General features: G+C 54.8%; 1 protein-coding gene across 3 annotated transcripts; it reads right to left on the bottom strand.

The window, feature by feature from the left end:
• Nucleotides 1-240: 240 nt before the first annotated feature.
• On the bottom strand, nt 241-27,803 carry CAMKK1 (calcium/calmodulin dependent protein kinase kinase 1). 3 transcript variants are annotated; one of them, XM_064583423.1, is made up of 17 exons: nt 27,643-27,802; nt 20,899-21,018; nt 20,377-20,778; nt 19,391-19,438; nt 18,903-18,956; nt 18,432-18,483; nt 17,840-17,973; nt 17,416-17,452; nt 16,632-16,653; nt 15,353-15,441; nt 11,947-12,146; nt 9,772-9,825; nt 8,926-8,999; nt 6,985-7,072; nt 6,627-6,755; nt 4,429-4,532; nt 241-2,292 (listed from the first exon to the last, which is right to left on the bottom strand). In XM_064583423.1, the coding sequence occupies exons 3-17, from the start codon at nt 20,734-20,736 to the stop codon at nt 2,220-2,222; spliced, it is 1,518 nt and encodes a 505-aa protein (XP_064439493.1). In that variant the 5' UTR covers nt 20,737-20,778; nt 20,899-21,018; nt 27,643-27,802; the 3' UTR covers nt 241-2,219. The 3 variants fall into 3 exon arrangements, with proteins under 3 accessions (XP_064439493.1, XP_045745630.1, XP_064439494.1); XM_045889674.2 differs by lacking the exon at nt 20,899-21,018; XM_064583424.1 differs by lacking the exons at nt 18,903-18,956; nt 20,899-21,018 and having other exon boundaries at nt 27,643-27,803.
• Nucleotides 27,804-27,933: the final 130 nt, after the last annotated feature.

The raw sequence follows: 27,933 nt of genomic DNA, 5'->3' as shown, positions 1-27,933 counted from the left end.
CTGTTCTTCCCAAGGAAGGGCCACAGAACCCACTCAGGAGATGGAGTCACATCCTTGACTGTAGCTTCTCACCCTCCGGAGCCAACCTTTCTCCCTCCCTCTCCCTCCTTGCCTCCTTCTCACTCCCTGCCCGCCCCCCACCCCAGAGCTCCTCTCACCACTGTCCTGCTCAGACTCTTCCAGAACAACTAGCAAAGCCAGTGATCCAGTTGGTGAGAAAGAGCACACATCCAGATATTGAAAATGTACACACAAAGTTTTTGTTTTGTTTTGTTTTGAACTCAAGAAAGGGCTTTTATTGTTTTTAACTCACTACCTGGGAAGTTAGTTTTTAAAACACTCTCATGGAGTTTGTTCATCACTTGTGCTACATTCAAGAACAATACGCCAACCAAAACCCTCAGCAATGGGGTGAGTACCCCATCCAGGCCCTGACATGGGCAATGGAGCCAGGCCCACCTCTGAGGTCTGCGAGGGCAGCCCTGGTGGATGTAGCCCCCTGAAACTCCCACCCTCCAGGCCCCGGCGCAGAGATGCTCAAGGAAACTTGTGGATCTGTGATTAGCCTCCCATGAAGTCTAAAAAAAAGTGTTCTTAAAAACAGTACCGAATTATTTTTTAAGCCCTGGGTTACAATGCCTTAGTGCAGAGGAGCTAGGGAGAACTGTGGGCCCATTGACAATGAGCCACATTCTGCTCATAGCTTAAAGACACAAAGAAACTATATTACAGATGCATGTGCCAGTGCAAGACGTGCAGGCGTGCTGTGTGCAGCAGAGGGGCACGCACATGCATGTGCATGGAGGTGCAACATACACCCATGGGCACAAAGATGAGCAGGACACACACGCTCCTCCGGCCCAGCCGCCCTTTCTTTTTCAGCACCAGCCTTCCTGCAGTAGGAGCCCCGCACAGGCAACTGAAATCCCTTGTTTGGCCCATGTTTCCAGGGGAGGCATCTGAGGCCTGTTTTATTTTCCTCTGGGGGTCAATCTCTTGAGGATTTGGTCGGTCAGCGCCAAGCCAGCCAGGCACAGATTCCAGGGAGAAGATCAAGTCTGCCCCAGCATGGCCAGGTCCACACACACGCTCCAGCACACTAGCTCCGTGCCGGCCGAATGTCAACTGTCTTGGGGGTGAGGCAGTGGCAGTGTGGCCACTTGCCAGCATGCACACCCCACCAGGGTCCCACTTCCAGGCTGCCTCCAACCTGGGCAGTTTGTCCTTCGTTGTAGGAATGTGAGGGCAGCTTCTGGGGCCAGATGGGCAGGCCAGTGTAGGATCCGAGGTTGGATTCCAGTTACTTCAGCATCTGCAAGGCCACAGCCCTGTTGAGTCCAGAGCTGTTGGTCGGGCCTGCCCCTGGTGTCTCTTCTACACGGGAGCCATGCAGGGAGGGAGTAAAGTGGGCAGGCAAGGTGGGTGCTCCTGGCTCAGGCCTCTGCCCAAAGCTTTCATTTAACCCATTCTCCAGATGGCACCGAGTGTGAAACAATCAAGGAAAGTCAGTCCACCCCACCTGGCTGCCAAATAATGGTGAGTGTGCTGGGGACCACCCAAAGCTGTGGGAGAGCTTTCTAGATGTTCCCAAGGAGGCCTTTACACACCACCACACTCCCACCACAATGTTAAAAGTAAGAGACAATAAAAAAAGGAATCTGAATCCTCTACTGCTGGCCCCTGCCTCAGTGAGGCCCAGGAATACCCCCCTGAGGGCTCAGAGCCTCCCTATCAGCATTCTCAGACAAGAGCTCTTGCAGGAACCCCTGAGGTGGGCAAGGTCCAGCCCTCCATGTGCATGAGACAACTGAGCCAGGCCTGCCTGACTCCCAGTAGGAGGTCTCTGCCGTGGTGGTAAACAAAGGCCTCCACCCGCTAGCTTGGTTTCCTACCTCCTGCCTTGCCAGCGAGCCAGGTGGGGTTTCTAAGGCACCACAGGTACCTCTCTTTCCCACAGGATGCGTCCCCCCGAGGGAGAGCCAGGACGAGGAGAAAGGCCTCATGGGAGCCCTGCCCCCAAACCCCAGATGACGAACATTCCAATCCTGTCCCTGGACTTGTGCGCTGAGGTCATGCAGCATGACAGAAGGAGGAGGGCCGGAAGAGGGGCCACAGTCCTCAACCCCCTGCCCGCAGGGGCGGCTGTCGGCATGAGGGCAGTGGGCCTTTGGAGGCGTGGGATGAGCGTGCTGCCGGTGGCCCTGGGCGCATGCAGGGGCTCAGGATGCAGCCTCATCTTCTTGGACGCCGGGGAGCTCCAGGCTCTTGCCCCCTTCACCACACCTGTCTTTCCTGTTCAGGGGACACCAGGGGCAGAGGGACCTCAGGGATCAGAACATGCACTCAGGAAGATACTCACAGACACACACACACAGCCATTCCTTTCCACAATTTCTCAACCACTGCCCCCTGCCCACCCCACCCCCCACCAGCGCCATTTCCCCAAGTTCGCCTCAGCCTTGCCCCCGGAACTGTGGCCCCTTGCCGGTCTCCCTATCCCTGGTCTCAGCCCACAACCCTCTGTGGCTCCCTGTTGCTTGGAGATGAAGCACAGACTTCCCAGCCCAGCTCCCAGAGCTGCTCACGAGCTGACCCGCTGACTGCCCCGCATCCTTGAGTAGCAGTTAGGTCACAGGCCTGCCATGGCGGCCTAGCTCAGCCCCCAGCATCCTGGGTAGAGGGGCTTTGGTTTTGTATTTTCTTTGCCTTGTTCACAGGGCAGAGTCTACCTATCAGTCTTGGAATTCTGTCACAGAGTTAATGGATTCCTGTATCTGATTATTCTCCTAAGATTTTTCTTTTTAAAATGACTGATGAATAGATTGTGGTATAAAAAAAAAAACAATCCCATTTAACTCCACTGTAGAGCTTCGCCAATTATCCCAAAGCATAAAAAACAGAGTCTATCAAGGACAAATGTTGGGACTTTGATGAGGTAAAACCTGCTTTTCAAAATTAAACTTGGGTCACAGAATTATAGAATTTTATAGCTGAAAAGGATTAAGCCCAACCCTCTCACAGTCCAGATGAGTAAACCAGCCTTTCTCCCCATTAACACGTCCACGAAAGGACAGTGACTAACGACTGCCTTGCTCAGTGGTATTCTTGGGACCCAGTTCTGTGCCACACGTGGACTAGGTCTCTTTAGCCTGTGACTGCCCTGTGCCACCACTAGGGGGCGCGGAGTCACTGGCACTGAGCTGGGGTAACCAGCCATCCAGGTTTGTTCATCATCATGGTCCTACTTAACGCCTTTTGTCCTGCCATAATTAGTAACAGCTTCCTCTTTCACTCTCAAAAGGGGCTCTGTTTGGATGCTAAATATGTGATCCCCTACACTAAACCCAATTCCAGCATCGAGGCCTGCAGACCTAGAGGAGCCCAGAGAAGAGATGGGGAGCTGAAAATAAGCTCAGTACTGTCAGGGCCTCTCCAAAGGCCCACCCCTCCACCTCCCTTGGCCAGGAAGTTTGTCAAGTGGAGGGCAAGCAGTTGGTATATGGATATTACCAGGTGCAAGCAATCTCTGGCTGGAGCAGACCCCAGCTTGTCCACCGTGATGGGACCTGACACTTCTGAAGAGCCCACTTACAAAAGGATGGCCTCGCACGAAGCCAGTGTCTGGGCCCCTGCACAGCACAAATGATGCCACTCCTTCCAGAGAGGCTGAGGTCCCCGGACAACGTGTGGCACTCACCTCTCTAGGGAGCACGCCTTCTCCACACAGCGGGTGGGAGGGGCAGAAGATGGGGGGGTGCACAATGTCTCCCCTCTGCAGCACCCTTCACAGGCCACAGGAAGGCAACCAAGGTCCCAGGACCACTTTCTGGTCCAGGACCCCTTCCCGATTTTCTCTCTGTAGGTCTGTGCACAAACTCCAGCAGGCCTTGTTGGCATCCCAAACTGACTTTTATTTTAATGGAAGAAGGTGGAAAACCTGAGGACGAGGCTCACAGAGGTTTGGGGAGCTGATTTTCTGATCTCTCCTGGGAGGTGGTGAATGCACATGCCTGGTTCACTGCAGGAAGCCTTCGGCAAATGGGAGTTCCCTTCCCTGGCCCTATCAGCCTGCCTGTCCATACTTACTCGCTGGACAAGCGTTTACAAAGTGATGCCTGAGCACATGGCCTCAGCAATGGCTGGAGGGAGCATGGGCTACTCAGGAAAGCGAACACTCCCCCAGGCCAGGAAGAGTCAGCAAAAGTGCCTCTCCTTCCACAGACAGGCAACCTTCTACAAGGAGCAGACGTGATGCCTACAAACCTCTACTAGGCTGCGGTGCGCTGAGAACAGAGGTGCAAACGGGGCCCTCCTCTGAGACCGGGCTGAGTCCCCAGGCTCCAGGCTCAGCCTGCACAGCCCAGCGACAGCGAGAGCCCCCACCCCACCCAGGGAGCACCCCGCAGGCCACAGCCCACTGGTACTTACGACAGTAAGTTTCCTGGAGCAGACATAGATCGCTCTTCCCTCCGAGCTTGGGGCTCAAATGGGTTCCCAAAGGAACGCTTTCTCAGCATGGACTTAACCAGGATCTGGGGAGGACACAACAGAGTGAGGAGCACAGGACCTCCAGGCTCCCAGACACACCGGCAGCCTCCAATCTGACTCCCTAAGGGGAAAGCTCCTGGGTGGGCCCTGCTGAGGCTCCCTTTCAGTCCACAGAGAAGGGAAGAGAATTCCAAGCGGAGGAAATGGCAAGAGCACAAGGGGTGATGGTTAAGGGTGAATTCTGGGAATGGCGAGGAGCTCAGCACAACTGGGGCATAGGGGTGCCCAGAGGCCAGGAGCAGACCATGAGGGGTCTGGGGTGCCAGGCTGAAAGCAGGGGCTTTATCCTGAGGACATGGGGAGTGCAATCGAGAAATGCCTTGTAGCTGAGGGGGGACGGACAGAGTGAAGGAGAGGCTGCGGCACGAGGAGCAGAGAAGCAGAAGCCGCACCCTGGTTCTCTGACTCTGACCCTCCTCCTGCGCCAAGGACAGCTCTGGGCCCCTGCCCCCCCGACACATGTGCCTAGTGTCGGGGTGCATTCAGTTGTTCTTTTACTCATTCATTCATTCAACCAACAACCATTTATCGAGTGCCTACCATGTGCCAGACGTTATTCTAGGCATGGGCGTCACACTGAGGCAAAAATTCTTGCCCTCATGGAGCTTATATTCTAGTTGGGGGACATGCAGTAAATAAGACAAATCAGTAGAGTATATGCTAGTTCGTGGTGAGGGCTAAGGAGAAAAAAAGAAAACGAGGTGGGAGGATATAGTATGACAAAGAGGAGGTGGGAATTTTAGATAAGGGGCCAGGGAAGGCTCCCTTCTCACTGAGGTGACTTTGGAGTAAAGGCCCTTCAGGGAGTGAGGAAGTGAGCCCTGCAGATATCTGGGCAAGGAGCATCCCCCAGGGAGGAAGGTTCTGGAGCAGCAGCTTAGGTGGCACGTGGTTAGAGCTGAGCAAATGGAGGAGAGGAGAGGTAAGGCAGCGGGGAGAGGGGGTGGGAGGTGGGCCGTCTGTGCAGTGTCTTCTAGGGCGGTCAAGGCTGTGGCTTACTCTGAGTGACATGGAGCCTAAGTGAGGACGGTCTCAACTGAAAAGTGACACGATTAGTCACTAGGACCACCCTGCCTGCTGAATTGAGCAGCAACCATAGTGGGGATGAAGGTGGAAGCAGGGGACAACTTGGGAGGCTTTTCCAGTGGTTAAGGAGAGAGACGGGGTGGCTAAGACCAAGGACGTAGCAGTAGAGACCCTACAGGAGCTGACTGTTTCCAGGGACCTCAGAGAGTCCTGGAGCTCTACCGATCATAGGAATGAGCAGGACTTTGGCCACCTGGCTCTAGCTGGGCCTGGACCCAGTGGGGAGGGCTGGTGTGCACAGGCCGGATGTCACCTACCGCACAGGCACCAGCTCTCCCTTTGCCTTGTGATTGCCCCGACTCGCTGTGATACCCCAGTGCAGGGCAGGCCATGGTTCTCAGTGGCCACGAGGGGCTACATGAATTAACTTCCAACAGTTAATATGGAAGATGTCCAAAGGAAGATGGAAAAAACTAAACTGTGAGGGGAAAGTAGAGGGAGCACATGGATGGGGTCCAAAGGGCACAGGGCCACCTCTCCAATTCAAAAACTTCCTAGGCCTTCTTACTGTCATGTCCTTGGCACCTAGAACAGTGCTTGGAAGCAGGGAGGGAAGGCAAGAGGGAGGAGGGCGGGAGAAGGGAGGGAGGGAAGGAGGAAAGGAGGGAGGGAGGGAAGAAAGGAAGGAAGGAAGGAAGGAAGGAAGGAAGGAAGGAAGGAAGGAAGGAAGGAAGGAAGGAAGGAAGGAAGGAAGGAAGGAAATGCTTCTTCCAGTCATGGTGAATGTTGACACTCAGTGAGGGCAGTATATTTCTTTAAATCATTCACTCTCCTCACCAAGTCTCCTGGTCTCCTTACCATGAGGCTGAATAACATGCCCTCCTTCCCCACTGCCCTCCAGCAGGGCCTCAGTATGGATCAGCACTGGGGCTGGCCGACCAGATGGCCCTCTGTCCCTCAACAGGGCCCAGCACAGAGCAAGTCTCAGGCAGTGGCAAAGCCCTCCTTAGGCCCTACCGGGACAAAGGAGCCTTTGCCCCTCACCCCCTTACCACCGTGGTCCAGCTGGGGATGAGCTTGACTGAGTTCTTCACCTCCTCCTCCGTCACCTCCACCACACTGCAATGCTCTTCCTCTGAGGGAAGGGGCTCCTTCCCACTCTTGGTCACCCAGGGGTGCAACTGTAAAGTTGGGAGGGCAGGGAGAGGTCAGATAGACAGACACCCAGTCAGCAAAGGACCACGGGCATTCAACCAGCAATTGCCTTGAGGGGACCCAAAGCCCACAAACCCCAAATCCAAACCCAATATATAATCTATGTATCTTGGTGTAGGGCTCTGTAGAAGGAGAAACTGAGGCCTGTTTGTTGTATCCAAAACCAGCCCAGCCCAAGACCTCTGGCTCCCCAACCTTGATGTCTGGCACCCCAATCCTTGTTTCAGGATTCTTGTCTAGCATCTTCAGGATTAGGTCCTTGAGCTCCTCACTGACCTTTGGCCTAAAGGGGGGGGGGAGGAGATGAAGGAGAGATAGTTACTGAGGATTCTTTCCTGCCCACCTCTCCATCCCCATCTGCTCTGGGATTCCCTGCATAGTACATGTCAGGGCAGAGACACACCCAACCCTCATTTCTTCAAGAGCAAGAGGGATACCCCAAGATATCAAGGCAGAAGGGGAGAGTTTCAGAACAAGTAGATGGATATCCTTCTTTCCTGAACAGGAAGTAAAGCCATCTCCCGCAGGAGGCAGGGGCCACAAACACAAATGCAGTCCCAGGGGTACTGGGCACCCCCTAGTAGCAGAGATGGTGAGGATAATGTGAGAAGAGTCACTTTATGGGACACCAGGGGCCTTTGCCCCACTCTCCATCTTATCCTGTCCTCTGCCTGGAGGTAGCCAAGAAAGATTCTCATTTGACAGAGGAAGAAACTGAGGCTCAGAAAGATTAGTGGGTTGACACATTGCTACCCAGAAGAGTGAGGGCAGGGATGAGAGACTCAGGGGAAGTGGGGGGGGGGGGGCAGGACTCTCAGCCCATATCAGCCTGGACTATTTCTGCCCAAACTCCAGGCTTCTTGGCTACCAACATTTTTGGGAAGCCCATCTGTCCAAGCCTGCAGAGAAGGAACTCACTCTTGGGACTGTTGACCTTGGATCCCTCTGCTGTCCTAGACACTTAATCCCTTTCACAACTCCTCGGCTGGGAAGGAAGAAATCTCTGGCATGGGGTCCAGCAGGAGGAAAGGTACAGTGACAGGCAATTATAGAGCAGGGATGGAATTCAGTTGGCTAGTGCTACGTGGGAGGAGGTGGCAGAGGTCCTTGAATGCCAGGGCCAGGAAAGGGCCTCTTCATGTGGGCTTTGTGAAGCCTTAGAAAAACTTTAAGTGGGAGATGTGGTGAGATATGCCGTGCTTTATCAGGGTCACCCTGGCCTGATTGTGGGGGCTGGACTGGAAGGAGGCTGGCAGCAGGGAGACCAAAGACAAGGTGGCTAGACAAGGCTGAGGACAGAACCAGTTAGGGGTGCAGGTGGCAATGGAGTCAAGAGAATGATGACGTAGACTCAACAGGGCCTGGGGGCCAGACTGGGAGTGGGCACAAGAAAGCAGGAGTCATTGAGGACAAACCAACCCAGGCTGGTTTCTGACCTGCCCAGGGGACTTTGATGGCAGAAGGGCCCTGAAAGGTAAGCAGCCGTGGTAGCCAATACCATAATCAGAAGAGCCACAGAGGAGCAGGAAGCCCTCTCCATACAGTCCCTCTGGGCTCAGAGGCCTCAGTCATAAGGGGGAGGGAGTAGCTTCAAATCCCAGACCCGCCGATCACTCTCCTCTGGAGCCTCCATTTTCCATCTACAATACGGGGAGGCACACTGCTATCTTGAATCCATTTTCCGGCTACAATACGGGGAGGCACACTGCTCTCTTGAATCCATTTTCCATCTACAATACGGGGAAGCACACTGCTATCTTGTAAGCCCTCCTACCCCAGTGAGGAAAGTAGAGGCTCCCCGTGGTTCCAGGGTGTGTGTAAGGTTGATGCCATTAACCCCACAGAAGCCTTTAGAGAAGGCGCAGTGTGAACGTGTGACCCGGGGCCATTCCGGCCCAACTCTGGGCCTCAGAGTTCCATTTGTACAATGGAATCCAATCAGATGTCTCTGAGACCTTGTTCCATAGTCCCATTGCCCTCTCTCCGCCCAGTCCACTCAGGGGCCCCTCCCAGGAAGCGGCACCCCCACCTCCAGATCTGCAGGCTGGGGTGGGGCCTTCAAAGGGCAAATGCTCTGCTACCAATCAGACACGCCTCCCTGGGGGTGGGCAGGAGCCCCCTTGAAGGACAACTCACTCCTCAGGAAACACCACGGCCTCATTCTTGATCTTCCTATGCAGGGCCAGGATGTAATCATCGATGAATGGGCACTGTTGGGTGGAGAAGCAGACAAAGGATGCAGGCCCAGGGCCTCAACTTGCCCTGGGGGACTGACCCCATCTCTTGGTGTGGCCAGAGTTGGGGGGGCAGCTCTGGGCTCCTTAAGATGGGAGAAACCTTGTCTAACTTGTTCAGGGCCCGGCCCACAGTAGGTGCTCAACAAACACTGACTGAACAAATGAGTCATTGAGGGAACTATGAGGCTGGATGTGCCCACTGGCCTTATGACCACCTGCAGAACGGCCTCCACTCCCAGGGCTTGGAGTTTGTGAACACACTCACTGAGGTTCCCTCCTGCCTCTCAGTGCAGTCACTAGACGGGGAGCACCTGTGGACAGCGATTTCCGCTAAGTCAGTGTCGAGGGTTCTCAAGGCCCGGCCTGACCCAGAGCAAAAGGCAAGGACAATTTGTAGAACGAATGAGTGAATGTGTGAATGAATGAAAGAATGAATGGCATCAAGGGCCAGAAGGACAGGGAGAGCCCTGGCGGCGAGGTGGCCACACCACCATCTACACCTCCCGCTGGGATGTCTTCTATCCTGGAGCTCCTTCACGTGAATCTCCTCCCAAGGGTTGGGAGAAAACAGAAAAAAGCTTTTCCCTCAGTCCTCTCTGAGCCAGGTGGGCCCTTTCAAAAGTCGCTTTACTTTAGGACACAAAGGAAGGGCCTGCAGCTGTCATTCATCCTGCTTCAGCTTGGCCCAGCCCATGGTGCCAAGGGACTGGGCCCGCCCAGCTCCACCAGCCCACCCAACACTCACCTTGCCGTAGACAAAGCAGTATAACGTGACCCCAGTGGCCCACACATCCAAGGCCTAGGAAGAAACAGCTCCTATCAGTCCCCCAAAACGAACCAACACCCCTCCCTCACCTAGCTCACATGGGCTGTGGGAGAGGGCATATTGGGGAACTCCTTCCTCAGTCATGTAGTCACTCAACAAATAACTCCCACTCACTTGTTCTATGCCTGACCCTATGCTGAGCACTAGGGACACAGGGATGACCAGAACAGGGCCCCTACCTCTCAGGGTTTCCAAGTCCCCTTGTAACAGACCCAAACCAGATACATTTCTAACTCAACAGATGCAAAACTACCTTTACCTACAGGGTCACATTAGCTGTACCCATGGTGCACCCCAGAAACCATCGTATGTACTAAACTTAGACTCACTAAACCAGCTCATCATCCGTTTTCCTGATGATCCACTGGAGAAGTCACCATCTACCTTCTTTCTGCCACCAGAAACAGCCCCTGCTCATACCAAGGCCCTGGCCTTCGGTCACCTCCACAGCTCCTCACAGCTCCCCCATATCCTGGGCTCTAACATGTGCTCTCTCTACATTTCCCCCTTCTGGAACCCCATCTCCTCTCCTGGTTTCCACTTTCTCTCATATGTGAATGAGTCTCCAATGTCTACTTACATATTCCTGGTACAGATGCCTCATCTAAATCCAACCAGGGAACACCAGACAAACGCAAACTGACATCATTCCATAAAGTAACAGGACGGTTCTCTTCAAAAATGTCAAGGTCAGAATAGACAAAGAAAGGCTGAGGAAATCCTCCAGATTAAAGGACAAAGAGATGTGACAACTGAATGTTGTGACTAACCCTGGGTCAGATCTTGGACCAAAAAAAGGGGGGGGGGGGGGGCGCGGCATTAAAGGACAGGATCCACACAACTGATGAAATGTGAATAAGGGGGGGTGCCTGGGTGGCTCAGTTGGTTAAGCGACTGCCTTCAGCTCAGCTCATGATCCTGGAGTCCCGGGAACGAGCAGGGAGTCCACTTCTCCCTCTGACCCTCCCCCCTCTCATGTGCTCTCTCTCTCTCTCTTATTCTCTCTCCCAAATAAATAAATAAGTAAAATCTTTAAGAAAAAAAAAAAGAAAGAAACGTGAATAAGGTCGTTTAGTCTTGTATCAATGATAAATTTCCTAATTTTGATAATCGTACTGAGGTTATGTAAGAGAATGTCCTTGTTCTTAGAAAATATCTGCTAAAATATTTAGTGATAAAGGAGGATAATGTCTCCAACTTAACTCTCAAATGGTTCAGAAAAATGTAATCACTTAAATATAGGGAGAGATGGTGAAAAGGTAAATGGGACAAAATGTCAATAATTGGTGAATCTGAGTAAAAAGATAGATGGGAGGGGTTTTTTTGTATTATTCTTGCAATTTTTTGTAAATTTGGAATTATATCCAAATTAGAAGCTCTTAAAAAAATCTCTATCTACATCCCTGACCTCTCTTTTGAGCTCCACATCCACACACGTGTCCAGATGCCTCTTAACCATTGCCTCCTTGGCAGGTGAGAACAGGCATGTGCCCAGGGGAACACACTACATACACTGCAGCCCCCTGCTCAGAAAGCTGTGCCCATTGCCTCTGGCAGTTAGGAGGAACCCCAAGTCCCCAAGCCGCCTTCTAAACTCTGCCCAAGGCCCGTCATGCCCCCTTCCCTGTGCCCCTCAGTGCTCTCGTACATTTTCTGGACTCCACCTCATGCTCAAATCCTCCCCATTCTTCAAGGCCTAGTTCAAACCCTGCCATCTCCAAAGAGTCTGAGGGGAGCCTCCAACTTCTTCCCCAACATGAGCTCTCCTGCTCTTTTCCACCACCTCCAGAAGGACAGCGAGCTGGGCTGTCTGGGCTCTGTTTCACAGCCCGGCCCGCACTCAGCACACAGCAGCGGGCAGAAAGTATCTGCAGGGGAGGCCTGGGGCCATTCTGCTGGAAAATGAGAGGAGGCCAAAGTTGGGGAGATTTTCCAAGACCCCAGGAAGAAGCAAACAGGAAGGAGAGGACCATGTTCAGTGTTCACTCCTGAGACCTAAGGACCCTGACACCCTCAGGTTGGAAACGAGGCCCCACTGCAGGCTATCCCACCCGTCCGCCTGAACCCCAACCCAGCCCAGGTCCTAGAAGCCACCTTCCCACTGAAGCTCTGGCCAGAATCGGAAATGGCTTCAGGGGCCATGAATGCTGGAGTCCCGGCTGTGCTGGACAGCTGAGCATCGTTGCCCTCAAACTGGTTGCTAACACCAAAGTCAGCAATTTTCACATGCTCGTCATCTCCCAGGAGCAGGTTGGATGGCTTGATGTCCCGGTGGATGATCTTCTGGTAGTGCACTGCGGAGAGAGGCAGCTTGAGTGCTGGTGCGGGCGACCAATGCCTGGAGCCCGCACCCCCACCCCCTGCCCTCACCTGGCCAGGGAAGCCCATCTCAGACTCTAGGTGGGAAGGAGCCCATGCACACACTTGTCTCAGGAGGACCTCGAAAGGGACTTTAGGGCCCCCTCTGCTCCACGATGCGGTGGAGAGACCAAGGCCAGCCCAGGCTGTTCGAAGCAAAGCTAGGACTGGACTCTGAGGAGTCTTTGGACTCCAAATGCAGTGCTCTCTGTGGCAATCAAGACACCTGTTGCTGAGGGGGGCTATCGGAGGAAATCGGGAAGGGAGGCTCTCCACTGGCCATGTCTCGCCCTCCCTCATGTTATCCGCAGTCCCAAAGCCTGTCAGAACATTTCCCCAGTCTCTTCCCCCACCCCACCTGGTCAGGGATGTTCTTCCTTCTTGGACTTAGGGTGGAATAGTGAAGTATCCTGCAGAAATACCGCCTCAGGCGTAGGGACTTTGGGCTGAAGCGGTTTCAGAGAAAGAGGGCACTCCAGGCCTTGGGACTGCTGGGATAGACATGGCGGGGGTAAGGAGCAGCCTTCTCCAGGACGCTGAGCGCTCACCTTGCTCCCTGACTCTGGGACTGCCAGGAAAATGGGGCTCTCAAGGCTGAGATGCCCAGAGACGACCCAGCTGAGAGAAGGCACCGAGTCTACCCACGCCACCCACGTACGGGCTCCCCACTCGGCAAATACCTTTCCCTGCACCAGCAGATCCCAAGATGCTGCAGAGGAGGAGAGATGGAAAGGGCAGGAGGAAAGAGGAGAGGAGAGCTGGAGGGCGGGAAGGCTCCGGGCAAAGGGACTGAGTGTCACACAACAGTAACAACCAAACCAGTGGTCCTGTGACCCTGCTGCAACGAGTGATTTGACACACACCCACTGGAGGGCAGAGGCTCGAGGGGCTGTGTATTTGACCATGGAAAGTGGTCTCAAATTCTTATCTCAAACCCTAGCCTCTCCCCTGAACTTGGGCTCTTTATCCATGTGGATATCCAGTAGACATCTCAATGTAGATCTCAATATTTCTCAATAACACGTCTAATTCAGACCTTGATTTCTGTCAGCAACGTACCCCCCCTTCCCCCCGCAAACAAACAAAACAGAAGACCCCTGTTCCTCCTTTAGTCTTTCCTATTCGGTTAATGGCACATTATCAGTTGCTCAGGCCAAAAACCTCAGGATCATCCCCAACTCCCCTTTCAGACTCCATATCCTATTCATCAACAAGTCCTATGAGCTCAACTTCTAAGCTATATTCCAGATCTGACTGCTCTCATACCTGCATTGCTGCACTTGCCCCATCTTTAAGAATCAGGCCCGGGCTCCCTGACCACAGAGCCTTCCCCAAGAAGCCTTGACCCTCCCCTAGAGGACCAGAATCACAAGGACAGAATCACACCTTCAGTGCCTGGTGCCTCCATTCATCTGCCTGTCCAGCCCCTGGTTCTGACCAATGGGCTCTGGGAAGCCCTTCACTATGATTAGCTGGGTCTTGATAAGGCTTTACCAAAAGCCAGATGGGATTAGCTTGTTTTTGGGTGGTGGGTAGAGAACAGAGGATGGAGGACAGCAGGCCCTCAGCTGAAGGGAAGGGCCCAGGACAGGAAGGGGTGGAAGCCAACCTGGTATAGGGTTGTGGCTGCCACTTTTCACACCCAGGATGAAATGCCCCCTTCCCATAAGTCTAGACCCTTGAGAGGGACTATCTGCAAAGCCCTCCTGTCTGTGTGTCTCAGTTTCCCCATATATACAAAGAGAGTATTAATTAGAGGGCACTGGAGCGACTCAAATGAGAGAAAGATAATCCTGGTTCCTGTCATCTCTGCTAGGTCCTCACCCTGTTCACTCAGGGAGAGAATATGCTCCTGATAAACCAAGCTAAGATTCTAGAGAGATGGGCACCACTCCGCTTCCTCAAACCAGGCCAGAAACCTAGGTGTCTGAGGGCCCTCCCCTCCCCATGGCCAATCAGTCATCCAGCGCTGTTCCCGCTCACCTCCTTCATGTCTCCTCCCCACTGACACTGTCCTGATCCAGGCCTCACCATCTGTCACTTGGGCTGTAGAAAAAGCCTCTTTCCTAACCAGCTGGCCACCTTTTGCCCTTTACTTAGCCACCACACAGCTGCCAGAAAGAGCTTTCTAAGATGCAAATCCTGTCATGCCCCTCCCTTCTCAAAGCCCTCAGGGGCTGACAATGCTGACAGGATAAAGTCAGGAAAGCCCTCCTGGTGTGGCTTGAATAGCTTCCCAGCATCATGTTTCACCACCCTCAGGGCCAGGCTTCAGCCAGACTTTACTTCTCCCCATTCTCAAATAGGACATGCCCACTGCCCGCTGTGCCTCTGCTAGGCTCTGCTCCGCATACTCGCTCCCATCCATCGTCCCTCAAGCCTGGCCAGCGAACTCCTACTTATCCTTCAGGACCCTGTCACAAGTGGCCTCCTCCAGGAAGCCTCCCCTCAGTGCTCTGACAGTCGTGGGCCTCTCCAGCCTTAGCAGGCACTGCACTATAGCTGCCTGCTTCGTTCCTCCTTCCTTCCACGAGGCTGTGAGATCCCGGAGTTCCCATCCGGGTCTTTGTCATCTCCTTGCCTCTAGCTGTCCCTTAGCAGGTACTCATATAAGAATGCAGTAAGCGAAGCAAATGAATGAATGAATAAGTGCATTCCAGAGAGAGAGGCCATGCTAACATCCTCCCTCCTGAGCTCTCATCACCTGAGGGCCCTCACAGTAAACACACCCTTCCGCACCCACAGGACCCGTGACAGCACAGAGAGCCGATGTAAATCTCTCCCTTCCTACATCTCTTGAGGCCCCGTGCACAGGTTAAGCCTTGGCTAAGAACTACTCAGCAGAAGAGATACAGAGAACACCCCAGGCACAGCCCGACTTGATGGTGACTAGCCACGCGAGGCAACCCGCACGCATCCAGGCATCCAGGCATCCAGGGAAGTCGGCCACCACTCCCTTCCCCTTCCCACAGGAGCTGCTAGGCCCCGCCCCCAGCCCACGCCACGCCCCCACATGGAGCTGATTGGTAGATCCGCGCTGACAGACAAGAACTGCCAAGAGCTAGCTCAGCCTGGGCCCCACCCCTTCCGGTGTCTCCCTCCTTTGTACCCCTGCTCCGGGGGCACGCAGCCCCTCACTCACAGTACTCAAGGCCTAGGATGATGTCCCGCAGGTAGAGACGAGCTTGCTCCTCCGGGAAGGGCTTGTCGCTGGGTACCTCCATGACCGGCCTACAGGAAGGGTGGGGAGGAGCAGTGTTGAGCTGAATCAGAATGAGTAAAAGCAGACTAGCTGGTGAAGCGGGATAGGGGCTGGGCCATTTAGGCCCCTCGGGACTCCCCGCGAGCCCTCTATGCCCAAACTGCTCCCCAGAACCCAAGACATTAGCTGGTTCTCCCATATAATGAAACACTTAAAACACACACAGACCCAAATATTCCTTTACAATCATTATAATTTCAAATTAGCTTTATCTTAATTTCTGATTGGCTCGGTATTCCTTCTTCTAAGTACTTAATTTTCCATAACCGAACTGTTACAAAGATGTCATTCAGAGTAGCGTTTTTCAAACTGTAGGTCTAGACCTAATAGAGGGTCATGAAATCCTCTTAGTGGTTAGCTAATGCTTTGTTTCTCTAATGAAGTAGAATTATCAGAGTATATCACATGTAATAAAGATATGCAATGTTTTGTAAAACTTTGGTTTCATTTACAGATATGCATGGCAATGTAAAACATATGAAGGTCAAAAATATTTGAAAGCTTCTGAATCTTGAGAAGGATGCTACTCTTAGCACCCCCACTCCCCGCAGAGAGACAAATCACAAGCCATACGTAGCCTATATTCAAGGTCTGGACAGTTAGGGCCTCTGGTCCACCCAGGCCTGTGCCCAGTACCCCATGTCTGCTGCTTTGCAAATACCCTGGGAAGGCCAAATAGGGCAGACATGAATTGGAACTGTGTGACCCTGGGCAAGCCACTTCCCACTCTGAACCTCAGCTTCCCCTCTTGTAAATGGCAGCAAATGGAGTCCCACCCACCCAACTCATAAACTTGTAAAGCTGAAAGAACTGTTTGTGATTTGAATCCAGGTTAGAGCCCCATCTCTACATATTTGCTTGAGAAACACTCCTTTCTTCTCCCTCTCCTCCCTCATAATCTTTCCAGTTCTTCAAGGCCTGGCTCAAAACCCACCCCCTCTTTCAGAGGACTCACTGAATGTTCCAGCCTCACTGACCCCCATCAGACTTCAAAGAATTGTCCTCTTGGTCTCTTGTTTTCCCCCAGACTAGAGCTCCCCAAGGGCAGGGCCTTGGCCTCTGCTTTCTCCTAGAGTAGGGATCCTGGGATTAGGGACACAGGGAGGGAAAAGAAGGCCTGGATTAGACTTGGCCTGCCTGACTGGGAAGGGGAACTCACCCCTTTCTCAGGAGGTCAAACACTGAAAGAAAAGAAAAGAAAAAGTAAGTAAGGTGCAGCCAGGCTAGCAAAGTAGGTGATGCCAAGGTCCCTCCCGTGTTCTGGAAGATAGGAGAGGGTCAGGCATCCAAGCATACCTGAGGGAGGGATGGGACAAGGGTCCCAGGGTATCAGAGGAAGTAAATGGGTGAGAGTAGTTTTACTATGGATCTGCCTCATCTGATTCAGCATGGATTCCTTTTCTGGGAAGGGGGTAGGTAACTGAGGCTTGGAGAAGGGTCAGGAATTTTCCTAAAGGTCATAGCAGATAGGCAGGTAGGACAGGGAGTGAAGACTAAAGTCTTGGCCCTAATTCCTAAGCCAGTGTTCTGTCTGCCCCTTTTCAGGGCCTCTAAACCCAGCCATGAAATTAACATTAACAACAATCTTGTATATAATGACTCATTTACTCCTCATATCAGCCCTATGAGGTGGATACATTGTCCCCATTTTACAGGTGAGGAAACTGAGGCACAGAACTATCAGACAGGGTCTGGGAACCCATATCCCATAGCCTGCTTCCTGCATCTACCTGATCCACTGTCTCTCTGATTACTGGAGTGGGGGCTTAGGAATATTTGTTGAATCTAACTTGATATTCTAAGCCTGGGTTGGCAGGGATAGGCAAGGGAATCCAGGGCTTGAGAACATGTTCACACAGCCCATCTGAAGTTCATGTGTGTCCCTGGGGAGCCCTCGGACTGACCCCAGGTAAGCTGCTTTGGGAATGAGCTGAGTCACTTACCCAAATAGAGATTGTCCTCAGCTGGGTCATCCAAAACCTAGTCAGAGGGAACAGACATGGGAGTACGGGTGGGGGAGGCATGGGGTGGGAGCCCCAGACTTCCTTGTACTCACCAGTACCCCCAGGATGCTCTGCAGTGACCCCAGACAATGGAGCAGGAACTGTGCAGGCACCAGATAGACGAGGCCTCAAAAATCACGGACCCTCAACCCTGAGCCCCTTAACCTCACCGAGACCTTGAGAACATCCCAGACCAGCCTAAACTGACCCCTGAAGCCTCCCTATAGCCCCCACCCCAAGTCTAGCTCTGTCTTTGGAGGCCTTAGCCACATTACTCCTGCAGTGAGAGCCCTAGGTCTGCGCTGAGTGTTCCTAAGCACAGGACTTGGGCACAAGTTCCCAGCCACTCACCACTGCTTCCTACCTCAATCAGCTTGACCACATTCACATGGTCCAGCTTCTTCAGTATGGCAATCTCCTGGTACACTCGCTCCAGGGGCAGCAGTTGCTTGGTTGGTCCTCCTTGGGTGGCTTGGGACCCTCTTGGAGGAGGGCGACCTGTGACCAGGAAGGTGAGTCAAGCCCCTGTTGCAGGAGGCTGGGCCTCATCATGGCCCTGCAACCAGCCTCAAGCAAGAATCTTATAAGACTGACCCACCAGGGTGCCTGGGTGGCTCAGTTGGTTAAACGACTGCCTTCGGCTCAGGTCATGATCCTGGAGTCCCAGGATCGAGTCCCGCATCGGGCTCCCTGCTCAGCGGGGGGTCTGCTTCCCCCTCTGCCCTCTTCCCTCTCGTGCTCTCTGTCTCTCATTCTCTCTCTCTCAAATAAATAAATAAAATCTTAAAAAAAAAAAAAAAAGACCGACCCACCAAGCACATTCCCACCACCAGGCCTTTGCTCATGCTGTCCCCACCTCTACCCCAGCCCTAAAAAAACTAGCTAGGGACCGAGGTCCCCTCCTTCTCTGGCCCCAGGCAAGGAGCTCCCAAGCACAGGACCCAGCAGATACATACGTGGAAAGCCATACTGCTTCAGTAACTTCTTTTTGGAAAGAACTTTCATTGCCTGAGGAGGGAGGGGCAGAAATGTCACTTGTGGGTAGCCACCAGGAGCTGGTGGAACAGGATGGTTATATGTGGATAGAGGTCCAGAAAGGAACACTTGGTGACTGCCACCAGAGCTGAAGGTGTGGCCTAGGTGTGTGGGTAAGCCGGGTTAGGAAGCGGCCACATCTGAGTCTAGGTCTTCCCCCTGTTTCCCCAATAAGCCTTTCTGGAGCTCTCCCCTCAGAGGGGCCCAGCCTCTGCGGGCATATTCTCAGGGTCAAGAAGCTTACTCCTTTTACTAAGCATACCCTTAGGGACAGGAGCTCACGCCCCCTAGAGGCAACCTTGTCCTCGGTCTTCCCAGCACAGCAGCGTCCCACTTCCCAGGCTTCTGGGGCCGGGCCCCGGGCAACACCTCCCTCCCATCCCCAGACTCACATAGTGCCTGTCCTCACTTTCGTTGTAGGCCAGCCTCACCACGCCGTAGGCACCCTGGAAATACGCACTGGTCAGCCCCACCCCGGACTAGCTCAGGGAATGGGCAGCCCGAACAGCTCCGGCCCCCTCCCTCCACAGCCCACCACCACCCCCACCACCAGCTGGCCCCCAGCAGGCATACGTTTCTGGCAGACAGGGAGAGGGTTCCTGCGCCCCGGGAACTGCCTCTGCCGGGCTCAACACAGCTCTATGCTCCCTCAGTCCCTCTTTGTCTTCCATCAAAAACTAAGGAATCAGGAATGGGGAATTATTTCCCACCCCTCCCTGGATACCTCCTAGAGGACAAAACTCTCTTCACCTCTAAGCTGGGGCCTTTCTGGTTCTGCCTCACATTCCCAGGGGAGAAGGAACTGTCAAGCAGAGGATCCTGAGAGGCTGCCTCCACAAAGCCTCAAGAGAAAAGTCCCCACCGCCTGCCCCAGTCCTACCTTGCCAATCTCACTCTGCAGCTTGTATTGGTTCAGCTGTACACAGTCCTGGGGGTGGGGGGGAGGGGAGGAAGAGGGGAACATCAGGTAAAGTTTGACCCAGAGGCAGTGTGGATCCCACCTCAGGAGCCTGTTCAGGGCCCAATCCTGGCTCTGGGCCCCTCACTCTCAGACCCCACATCTCATCAACCTTTCAAGTCTGGATGGGGGGAAACGTGGCGGTGTCCATGCCATCAAAAGTGACAAGAGGCCTTGGATGGTGTTTGCAAACATGAATGGTGAGCCATGGCTGTACTTTACTGCCTAGGAAGCGGTGAAGGAAAAATGCCCTGATTCCTGCCTGAGCGCTGGCGTCTGGGAGACCTTCATCTGTTTGAAACACATGAGCAAGTATTTCTAGAAGCAGCTAAATGCAAGGTCTTGGCTGCATGGACAAGAAAGATGAGGAGAGCCTTAGGGACAAGAGACCAGAGTCCCCACTCAGGCATAAAAAGCCCAGGCTCTGCAATCGGTAGATCGCTCGCTCGGTACTAGGACTCACTTTCAGATCTAAGTGGCAAGGACAGAGCCAGTGGGACAGAGAAACAGAAGCAAGAACAGAGGCTGGAAACACACTGGCAGCTTCTGAGTCAGAGGAGACTCTAAGAAGCAGATTAGAAGTGGGGGGCTAAAGCTGGGTTAGACTCGTGGTAGGGAGGGCAGACATACTACCTATCTTCAAATCTCTAAGAGGACTTCTTGGGGGACAAGGGAGGGGCCTATTTCTGAGGCCTGGCCTAAGGGTAGGAATGGCGGGACTTGTAGGAGGCAGTGACTGGCTCAGTCGGAGCTCCCCTGGTGGGAAGAGCCATATTGTGAGACAGCAGGCTCTTCAACTCTGGGGGGTATGCAAAAGCAAAGGCCAGGCAGCTGTGTGGCAGGGGCCGGGACAGAAAAGCATCTTCACCGAGAAGCTCACGGGGACCCCCTAGCTCTGCCCCACCAACCTCTGCATCTGAGATGGCCACGTGGTGGGACTCAATGGTGGGCCTCCGCCAGGCCCGTGGGGAGATGTGGCTGGTAGGCCCTGTGGCATAAGGCCCAGCGTGGGCCTCCAGGCAGCTTCCTGCCGGCCGCTCTTGCAGGGAGAACTTCCTAGCTGAGAGGCTGGGCCGGCCTAGGGGGGGTCCTGAAGCACCACCGGGGATCACGGAGGCAGCTCTGGTCCTTGGCGGAGGGTCCACACCATTTCTGGCAGGCTCTGGGCCACCTCCTGCCTCCTCCAAGTGGGCCACATCAATGGCTGCCACTCGTTCCACCAGCTCTGCCCGGGGGTCCTGGCAGCAGACTGCTGGGCCCCGCTCCATTGCCACAGTTAAGGGGGTCCTCTGTGCAGCCTTATTGGGAACCTGAGAAGAGAGGACAGAGAAAGCTTCAATGCTGGCCACAGGGTATGGAGGTCAGATTTCCAGGCCCTTCTCCCATTGTAGCCACAACCCTTAGGTCCCACCTCCGTGACTCTGCCCTACCTGATCCCTCTGCCTGAGTTGCCAGCATCCAAAGTCAGGTCTGTCCCTACTAACTAAAGGAATTCCGGGAGCTCATCTGGCTCTGCTGCATCGTGGCCCTCTAGAACTCAGTATCCCCATCTGTAAAACAGGGATGGTCATGTCTGCCTTGCCGGCTTCACAGGGAAGCAGGGAGAAGCTGATATTCTGGAGTCCGGACAGAGAGGCCCAGCAGCACTGGGAGAAACAGAGTCCAGGGTCAGCTCAGGCCCCATCCAGCAGACAGCCCAGTGACTCACCAGCCCCACCCTTGACTGCAGAGCATTCCAGTCTTGCTGCTGGAAGCTGAGCTGGGTGCTGGTCAGGCAGAGGCCTCCCTGGTACTCCAAGCCAGTCACATATCTCCTCCAGGAAGGTCTCTCCAGGACCACCGAGCAAGTCTGCCATCCCCCATGACTCCCTTTCCTGCCCCAGTGGAGTCTGTAGCCTATGACAGGGTCCATTAGGGAGGAGCTGCTGCTTTGGTGGCTGTTAAGAGAAACTCCACTAAACTAACGGGTCATTCCTTATTTTTCCTGGTTTTTTCCTTCCAATTTATTTGTGTGCCTAAAATATTTGTCACAGCTGCTCACGCTGAAATGCTCTCCATGGCCTGGCCTTACACCCACCCTGACCCTACTGCATTCTGAGTCCCAAACCAGGCCCCAGGCTAAGGACTGGGCCCAGCTTGAACCCCAAACCAATGTCCGACCCTAGCCCTAGCCCTCCCCTTCAACCACAACCCTGGGCAGAACCCTGACCCCAGGCTGAATCCTGACACTCAGACTGGGACTCCATCTCTGCCCCACCCCAGCCCAATGCCCCTCCTCCTTCCTGGGCCAGACTCAGCATCTTCTAAGGAAAAGGAAATGAGTGGACTCCTGACCTTCTGCCCTTCCTGTCTGGTGCTAACTTCCTCTGTACTCACACAGTGACTTTAAGAACATAGCCCTTGTTCCCCCATCACCTTGCTTTGACAGATGTCAAGGAGGTAGGGCTCACTAGAGTCCACTGGCCACAGAGGATCCTGGACTGGGTTCCAATCCTGTCTGCCAACCTACTGTGGGGTCTGAGGCAGGCTCCTTCCTGACTCTGAGCCTCAGTCTCTCCCTCTGTACTCTGATGCAGGACCTTCTCAGATTCCCTAGGGCCACAACAAGGCTTAGAGATGGATAGTGGGCAAGGGTGTCATCCAGAACCCCTGTGCTTGGCACACAGTGTGTTGAATTGAGTAGAAACCCAAAGGTGGTAGAGCTGATGTTGACACACAGAAAGGAAGGGGGAAGGGAATCCAGACTGGCAATAGGAAAAGACATGAAGGCTGGACCTAGAGGAATGGGCAGCTGGTGAGCCTAGAGCATCAAGGCTGCCTCCCTGGAGGAAATGAGAGAATGAACAGGACTGGAACATCAGGGAGACCTCCCTGGAGGAGGTGAGGGAGCCAGGTAGGGCTAGAACATCAGGAAGGCCTCTCTAAAGGAGGTGAGGAAGGTGAGTAGGGCTGAGGCATCAAGGAGTCCTCCCTAAAAGAGATGGGGGGGGGTGGGCCGTGAATGCAGTTGATGTATCAGGGAGGCTTTAGGAAGCAGGCCACTTGCAGGAAGGAGGAAGCCAAGGCTGAAGGGAGCCTTCCAAGCCTGGCTGGCCCATTCCACTGCTCCCTGGAGATGGACCATCCTGCTGCCCCTCACCGTCACCCCATATAGGCCCCCCTTTCCTTCTACTGGAATATAAAATGCATAGATTAGGGCTCTTGTCTGCCTTGTCTCCATAAGATCATTGGTATCTGCAGCAGTACCAGGCACATGGTAGGAGCTCAATAAATATATGTTGAATGAATGAGTGGTTGCCATAGTGATCATTATAGTGCTGTCGCCAATAGACCTGGGAAAGCAGCCTCAGAAAGGGGACCCCAACAAGCCCAGGGCCCCAGTCCATGGTAGGGAGTGAATCAGTATCAGGAGCTCCAGCTCTCTGCTCTGCAGCCTCCAGATGGGCAGAGGCCACAGGTGGCCCTGGCCCATACAATTTGCATATGATTTCCCTGAAGCTGTTATCCCAGCAAGAAGCCATCCTCCTCTAATTCCCTTCCTTCCCTTTTCTGAGATGGGAAAGTGAGGCCCAGCAAGGGCCAAGGGTGGGCCCAGGCTCCCACAGTGAATCAAGGCAGAAGTCCCTCTCCTCCAACCTGGGGTCCTGTTCCCTGGTTAAGGACCCAGGCTCCAAAGCCAGGCTGCAGGCTCCATCTCTTCCTGGTGTGGGCCCATGGGCCGGTGACTTCAACCTCTGCGCCCCAGTTTTTCTCATCTATGGAATGGGGCTAAGAGCAGTCTCACCTCACTGGGTAGTCATGGGGTGAAAAGGTGTGAACACTACCCATACCGGGCTCAGGCCTGAGTCTGCCACTGGGGAAGCTCCGTAAAAGTGAGTTGTTGTGCAGCTGTTGTTGCAATTGCCTAGGACACGCTGTGGCCCAGATGGATGTGCAGGCGGCATAAGGCGGCTATGAAGGCTGACGTCAGGCCCTCCACCCTCCCTCCTGCCTGGATCAAATTCAGGTGACTAAGCATGTCTGCGCAGGAGGCAGTGGGGAGGCCCCAAGTTCCAGCCTCATGTCCAGGCGACGGGGCCTAGCACCTGAGGCTATGCATCTGAGGGCATGTGTCCACACATGAGAGAACGTGTGCAAGCAGGGATGTGGACTGGGGTCACGGTGTGCGTCTGTGGGGGGCGGGGGTGGAAAAGTCCACACAGAGAAGCGCATCTGCATGGGGACAGAACTCTAGCGGTGTGGTCTACACAGGTGTGTAGGTGTGTAAATGTGTTAATGTGCACTGGGTGCCTTTAGTCTTCCTGTACATGAGCTCCAGAATGCAGGGTGGGGTCTGCATGGACACCTGATCTCAGAAGGTCAAGTCTGAACTTCCCACATGGTCACCTGTCCACCAGGCTGGGCTGTGTGTCCTGGGCAGGTGCCACCCCTCTCTGAGGGGCCACCCAGGGGTGCTCTCAGGGTCCTCCCCAAGCTGAGGCCTCGGTAGACACTTTGTTGAAACTGACTGGGTAGGCAACTAGGGGCTACATGGGCAAATAGAAGGACCGACAGACAGGCTAGGACCCCAGGCTCATGGCCCAGCATGGACTCTATGGGCATGGAGAGCCTCCCAGGGACCAGCCCGGTCCCGTAGCCAAGAATGACCAGACTCAGGCCCTCTCTCACTGGGAAAAGCTACCCTAATCCTGTCCTCCCAGACTTGGGTTGTGTTGCCTTGGAAAAGTCACTGAGACTCTTGGGGCCTCCGTTTTCTCGCATGTGAATCAAGCAGGAGGCTGCCATCCTGCCAACTCCCAGGGCTATAGAAGGAAGTAGATGAGATCGTGGACAGAGAAGCAGTCCGTGCCCCGAGTGATACGGGGCTAGGATGTGTCTACATCCAGAAGCCACCAAGATAGAGAGCCTTGATGTACAGTGTAGAACCCCATATCTGCCCCCTGGCTCCAGGATGGCCTGGCACATTAACCCCCTCAGGCTATGCCCCCCGCCCCCAGGTGTCTGGCTACTTCCAGCGTGCAGACCCTGGTTCCAGATGCCTGCTTGGCCTGGCCTCCTCCTCAGGATGTGCCCCCCCCCCCACGTGGGTCGCTTGGAGGAGGCCCAGACAGGAGAGAGCAGGCAGACCCTGCTCTTGTCCAAATGTTCAAGCAGCCCCTCCTGGGATGATTTCAGGCACCACTCAGACCTCACTCTGAATTCCGGAAGGCTGCTGTGAATCTCAGGGCCAGGCTGAGCGGCCCCTACCATCCAGGCAGAGAGGACATGGCCTGGCCATCCAAAAACTGGCCAGAAGGGGAAGCTGCAAGGAGGCGATCTAGCCATCCAGGCCAGACACAGAAGGTCGCGCTGACATCGCCAGGCTGCCTCACAGGCGCTGTGCTTATGCTCTTGACAAGTGTCTGGACAGCCCTGGCAACGGGTACCCTCTGCAGCTCCTGCCTCCGCCCGGGATGACTCAGTTCTCCTTGAGGGAGGCCCAGGCATCTAGTGCCAAGTCATGCTTGAGGATGCCTACTGTGAGGACGCCCCTCCCATCATCCCTGGAGGGGCCCCAAGCACTGAGGTGGGCTCTGTACCCAATTTGGCATGGCAACCCTCAGTGCATCTTCAGCACATCTTGGCTGATGGTCTCCGGGCATCACCCTCTATCTCTGCCCCTCCTCATCTTCCACACCAGGTCTGTACCTCCAGCCCAATTCTTTCCAGCCAGCTGCCTCCTGCCCACCATGTTCCTGGGCAGCTCAGACCCACAGGGTTCCCATTCAACTTAGCATTTCCCCCAAGACTGCCCTTCCTCCTCTGCCTGCTGCAGAGGTAAAAGTACCGTCATCCTCCCAGTTCTCCAGAAACCCGGGAGCCCATCTTCTCCCTTTCGCCCATCCTTGCTCCCCTAGCCCCACACTTACTCTCTACTCTGGCTGCATCACGCCACTCGCAGCTTCCCAAACTGCAGACTCTGTTCTGCTGCCAGAAGCCGTGTACAAGCTGTGCCTTCTGCCAGGGACACACCTCCCTCTATTTTGCTGCTGGAGGATAGCTCAGATGTCTCCTCCTCTGGGAGCCCTCCTTGATCTCCCCACTGCTGGGTGAGGCCACTAAGTTAGGACTTAGGCCTCTGCTTTTCTTTCCCACTGCTTCTGCCACACAGTCTCCCCACCTCCAGGCTCATACCCTGACCCCACTCCACACCCTCCTCCACACCAGTTGCTACAGGGAGTATTTCTAACACGCAAATGTGGTCACAATTTTCCCACACCTGGCCTTCCAGGAACTTGGAATCTGGAGGACAGAAGAAGAGCAGACCTAGCCTCAGACAGGGAGCTCACAGGGTAGGGAGCAACCAGAGACACGGACTCCTGGGATGCAAATCCAGAGTCACTCATCCATGCAACAAACATCCCATAAGCACCTCCCATGTTAGGTGCTGGGAAATAAAACAGTGAAGCACAAAGACAAAGTCCCTGCTTCCAGGCAGTTTAATTTCTAGTAGGGGCAAGAAGCAATACACAAGAAAGGCAGTAATTAACAGATGATATATGTCAAGTGGTATGTGCTATGGAGAAAAATACAGTCATGTAAGGGGAATCAAGGGTAGGGGCTGGGGGGTACTATTTATAGTGTGGTCAGAAAGGCCTTTCTGTAGAATGTGAGTAGAAGCTGGAGGAAGTGAGGAGGCAGGCAGTGTGCACAGCTGGGAAGGGCACTGCAGCAGGGGAACCAGCACCTGCAAAGGCTGTGAGGCGGGATAGTGCTCACAGTCTGAGGAACAGCAAGCGGCTAATGTTGCTGGAGTGGGGTTCTGCGCGTGAGAGATACCCGGGCAAGCAGAGTTACACCTGGATGAGAAGGCCCAGCCATTTGCTGTGCCTGGCCCAAGGGAAGGCTTCCTGGAGGAGGTGGTATGTAAGCTCTTTCATGACCACTGAGTAAGGATTTCAGAGGGGAGAGGATGGAAGTTCTCACTGTGCATGACAGACAGCCATTTTCAGCCTGGGACTCAGGGCTTGACTATGGAGGGGTTTGTGGACAGAGACCAGGAGGCCTCAAAAGCCAGAGGATGGTTCTGAGCAGGGCAATGACCCAGTTGGATGAGGTTTAAAATGATCCCCCTGCCCGCTGTGGGGACTGAGGGTGAGAGGCCAAGGAGGAGGCAAGGGTCCCCAGAGTCTGTGAGCCTAGGACATGGTCTGACACACAGTGGGTGCTCAATCTGTACCTGCTGCATGAAGGAGTGAGGGCTGTGTGGGGGCCAGTGCATCCTCAAGGACACGAGCCTTGTGATCCTCCCGATGCCCTGGCCCACCTGGCAGATACACAGCCCCATATGCACCCACAAAGGCACAGTCCTGGGACCCGGGGCATAACCTTTTCTACACACCTCTGCACCCTCCAGACACACACATACCCCCAGAGATGCGCACACCGACGTCGCACGCCGACGTCCATGTGATCGGCCCTCACACACCACTCCATCCAGTCATGCGCTCCCCTCAGACACACAGGCACACTCCTGTGTCCACGTGACACGCACACCCACCTCCAAACACCACACACAGGTCCCCGCGCACGTGTGCACTATTCGAGCCACCAATTCTGTGCCTGTTAGGCCCCTGAAGCCGCAGTGCCCGCTTCTTCCAACCCCTCCACCCCGGCCCCATCCAGGGGGACTACTGCGCAGCTAAAGCCACACGCCACATCTGTCCCATTCATCCAGAACCCCACCCCCCACCCCGCCTCTCCCCAGGTTTTGCAGGAAGACTCAGCGGAGAGCCGTGTAGGAGGAGCACTCCGCACTGATCCACACGTGGGTGCACAGGTCTGGGCCCACTCTGCAGAGACACGGCCTCCCACCCACGGCTGGGGCGGGGGTGGGTAGTGCGCCGGGTATGAACGCAGCCCCGCAGGCTAGAGCTGGGGAAGCGACGCAGATGGCGGAGTGCCCGCATAGATGCGGTCCAGGCTGCCGGCGCAGATAGAAGCGGGCTCCGGGAGGTACCTCGTAGATCCGGCCCCCCAAAAGGGGGGAGGATCCCCGCACCAATGCGGTCCCGGAGGCCCTCGTTAGACGCGGCCTCGTAGACCATCCCTCTTCCCTACAGGCTCCGAGCAGACGTTCAGGCGTTCGTCCCCTCCCGCTCCCCGCCCCAGGTCCCCTCCCCACCGACCCCTACCTCGGCGCCTGGCGACAGTCTCCGCGGCCGGCCGGGCGGGCGACCAGGCTCGCTCCCGAGGTTCGCGCCCCGCCCCACCCGCCTCTCCCCGGGCTGGGATCGCGGAGCTCAGACCGCCCGCGCCGCGGCTCCAGACAGCTCTCCCTCCCTCGCCCGCCGCTGCGCCCCGCCCGCGTTCATTGGTCGTGCTGCGCGGCCCGCGGCGCCGCCCAATCAGGGCCCGGGACTCCCGCCCGGCTCCCGGAGGGGAGGGGCCACGGCGGGCAGTGGCTCAGGAGGGGCCCCTCCCCC

Source organism: Mirounga angustirostris, unplaced genomic scaffold, assembly GCF_029215605.1.
Source record: "Mirounga angustirostris isolate CCGP_5_RB_7025 unplaced genomic scaffold, mMirAng1.0.hap1 SCAF_17, whole genome shotgun sequence".
Lineage (NCBI taxonomy): Eukaryota > Metazoa > Chordata > Mammalia > Carnivora > Phocidae > Mirounga > Mirounga angustirostris.
The sequence above is the reverse complement of the archived record's forward strand: the minus strand, read 5'-3'. Positions and strand labels throughout refer to the sequence as shown.

Excerpts from the sequence above, each read along its gene's own strand:
- CAMKK1 (XM_064583423.1), bottom strand. The coding sequence starts at position 20,736 with ATGGAGCGGGGCCCAGCAGTCTGCTGCCAGGACCCCCGGGCAGAGCTG. Across the intron at positions 15,442-16,631 it reads TTTGACCTCCTGAGAAAGGG|GCCGGTCATGGAGGTACCCA; the intron begins GTGAGTTCCCCT and ends CCCTTCCTGTAG. Across the intron at positions 12,147-15,352 it reads CATCCTAGGCCTTGAGTACT|TGCACTACCAGAAGATCATC; the intron begins GTGAGTGAGGGG and ends CTCTCTCCGCAG.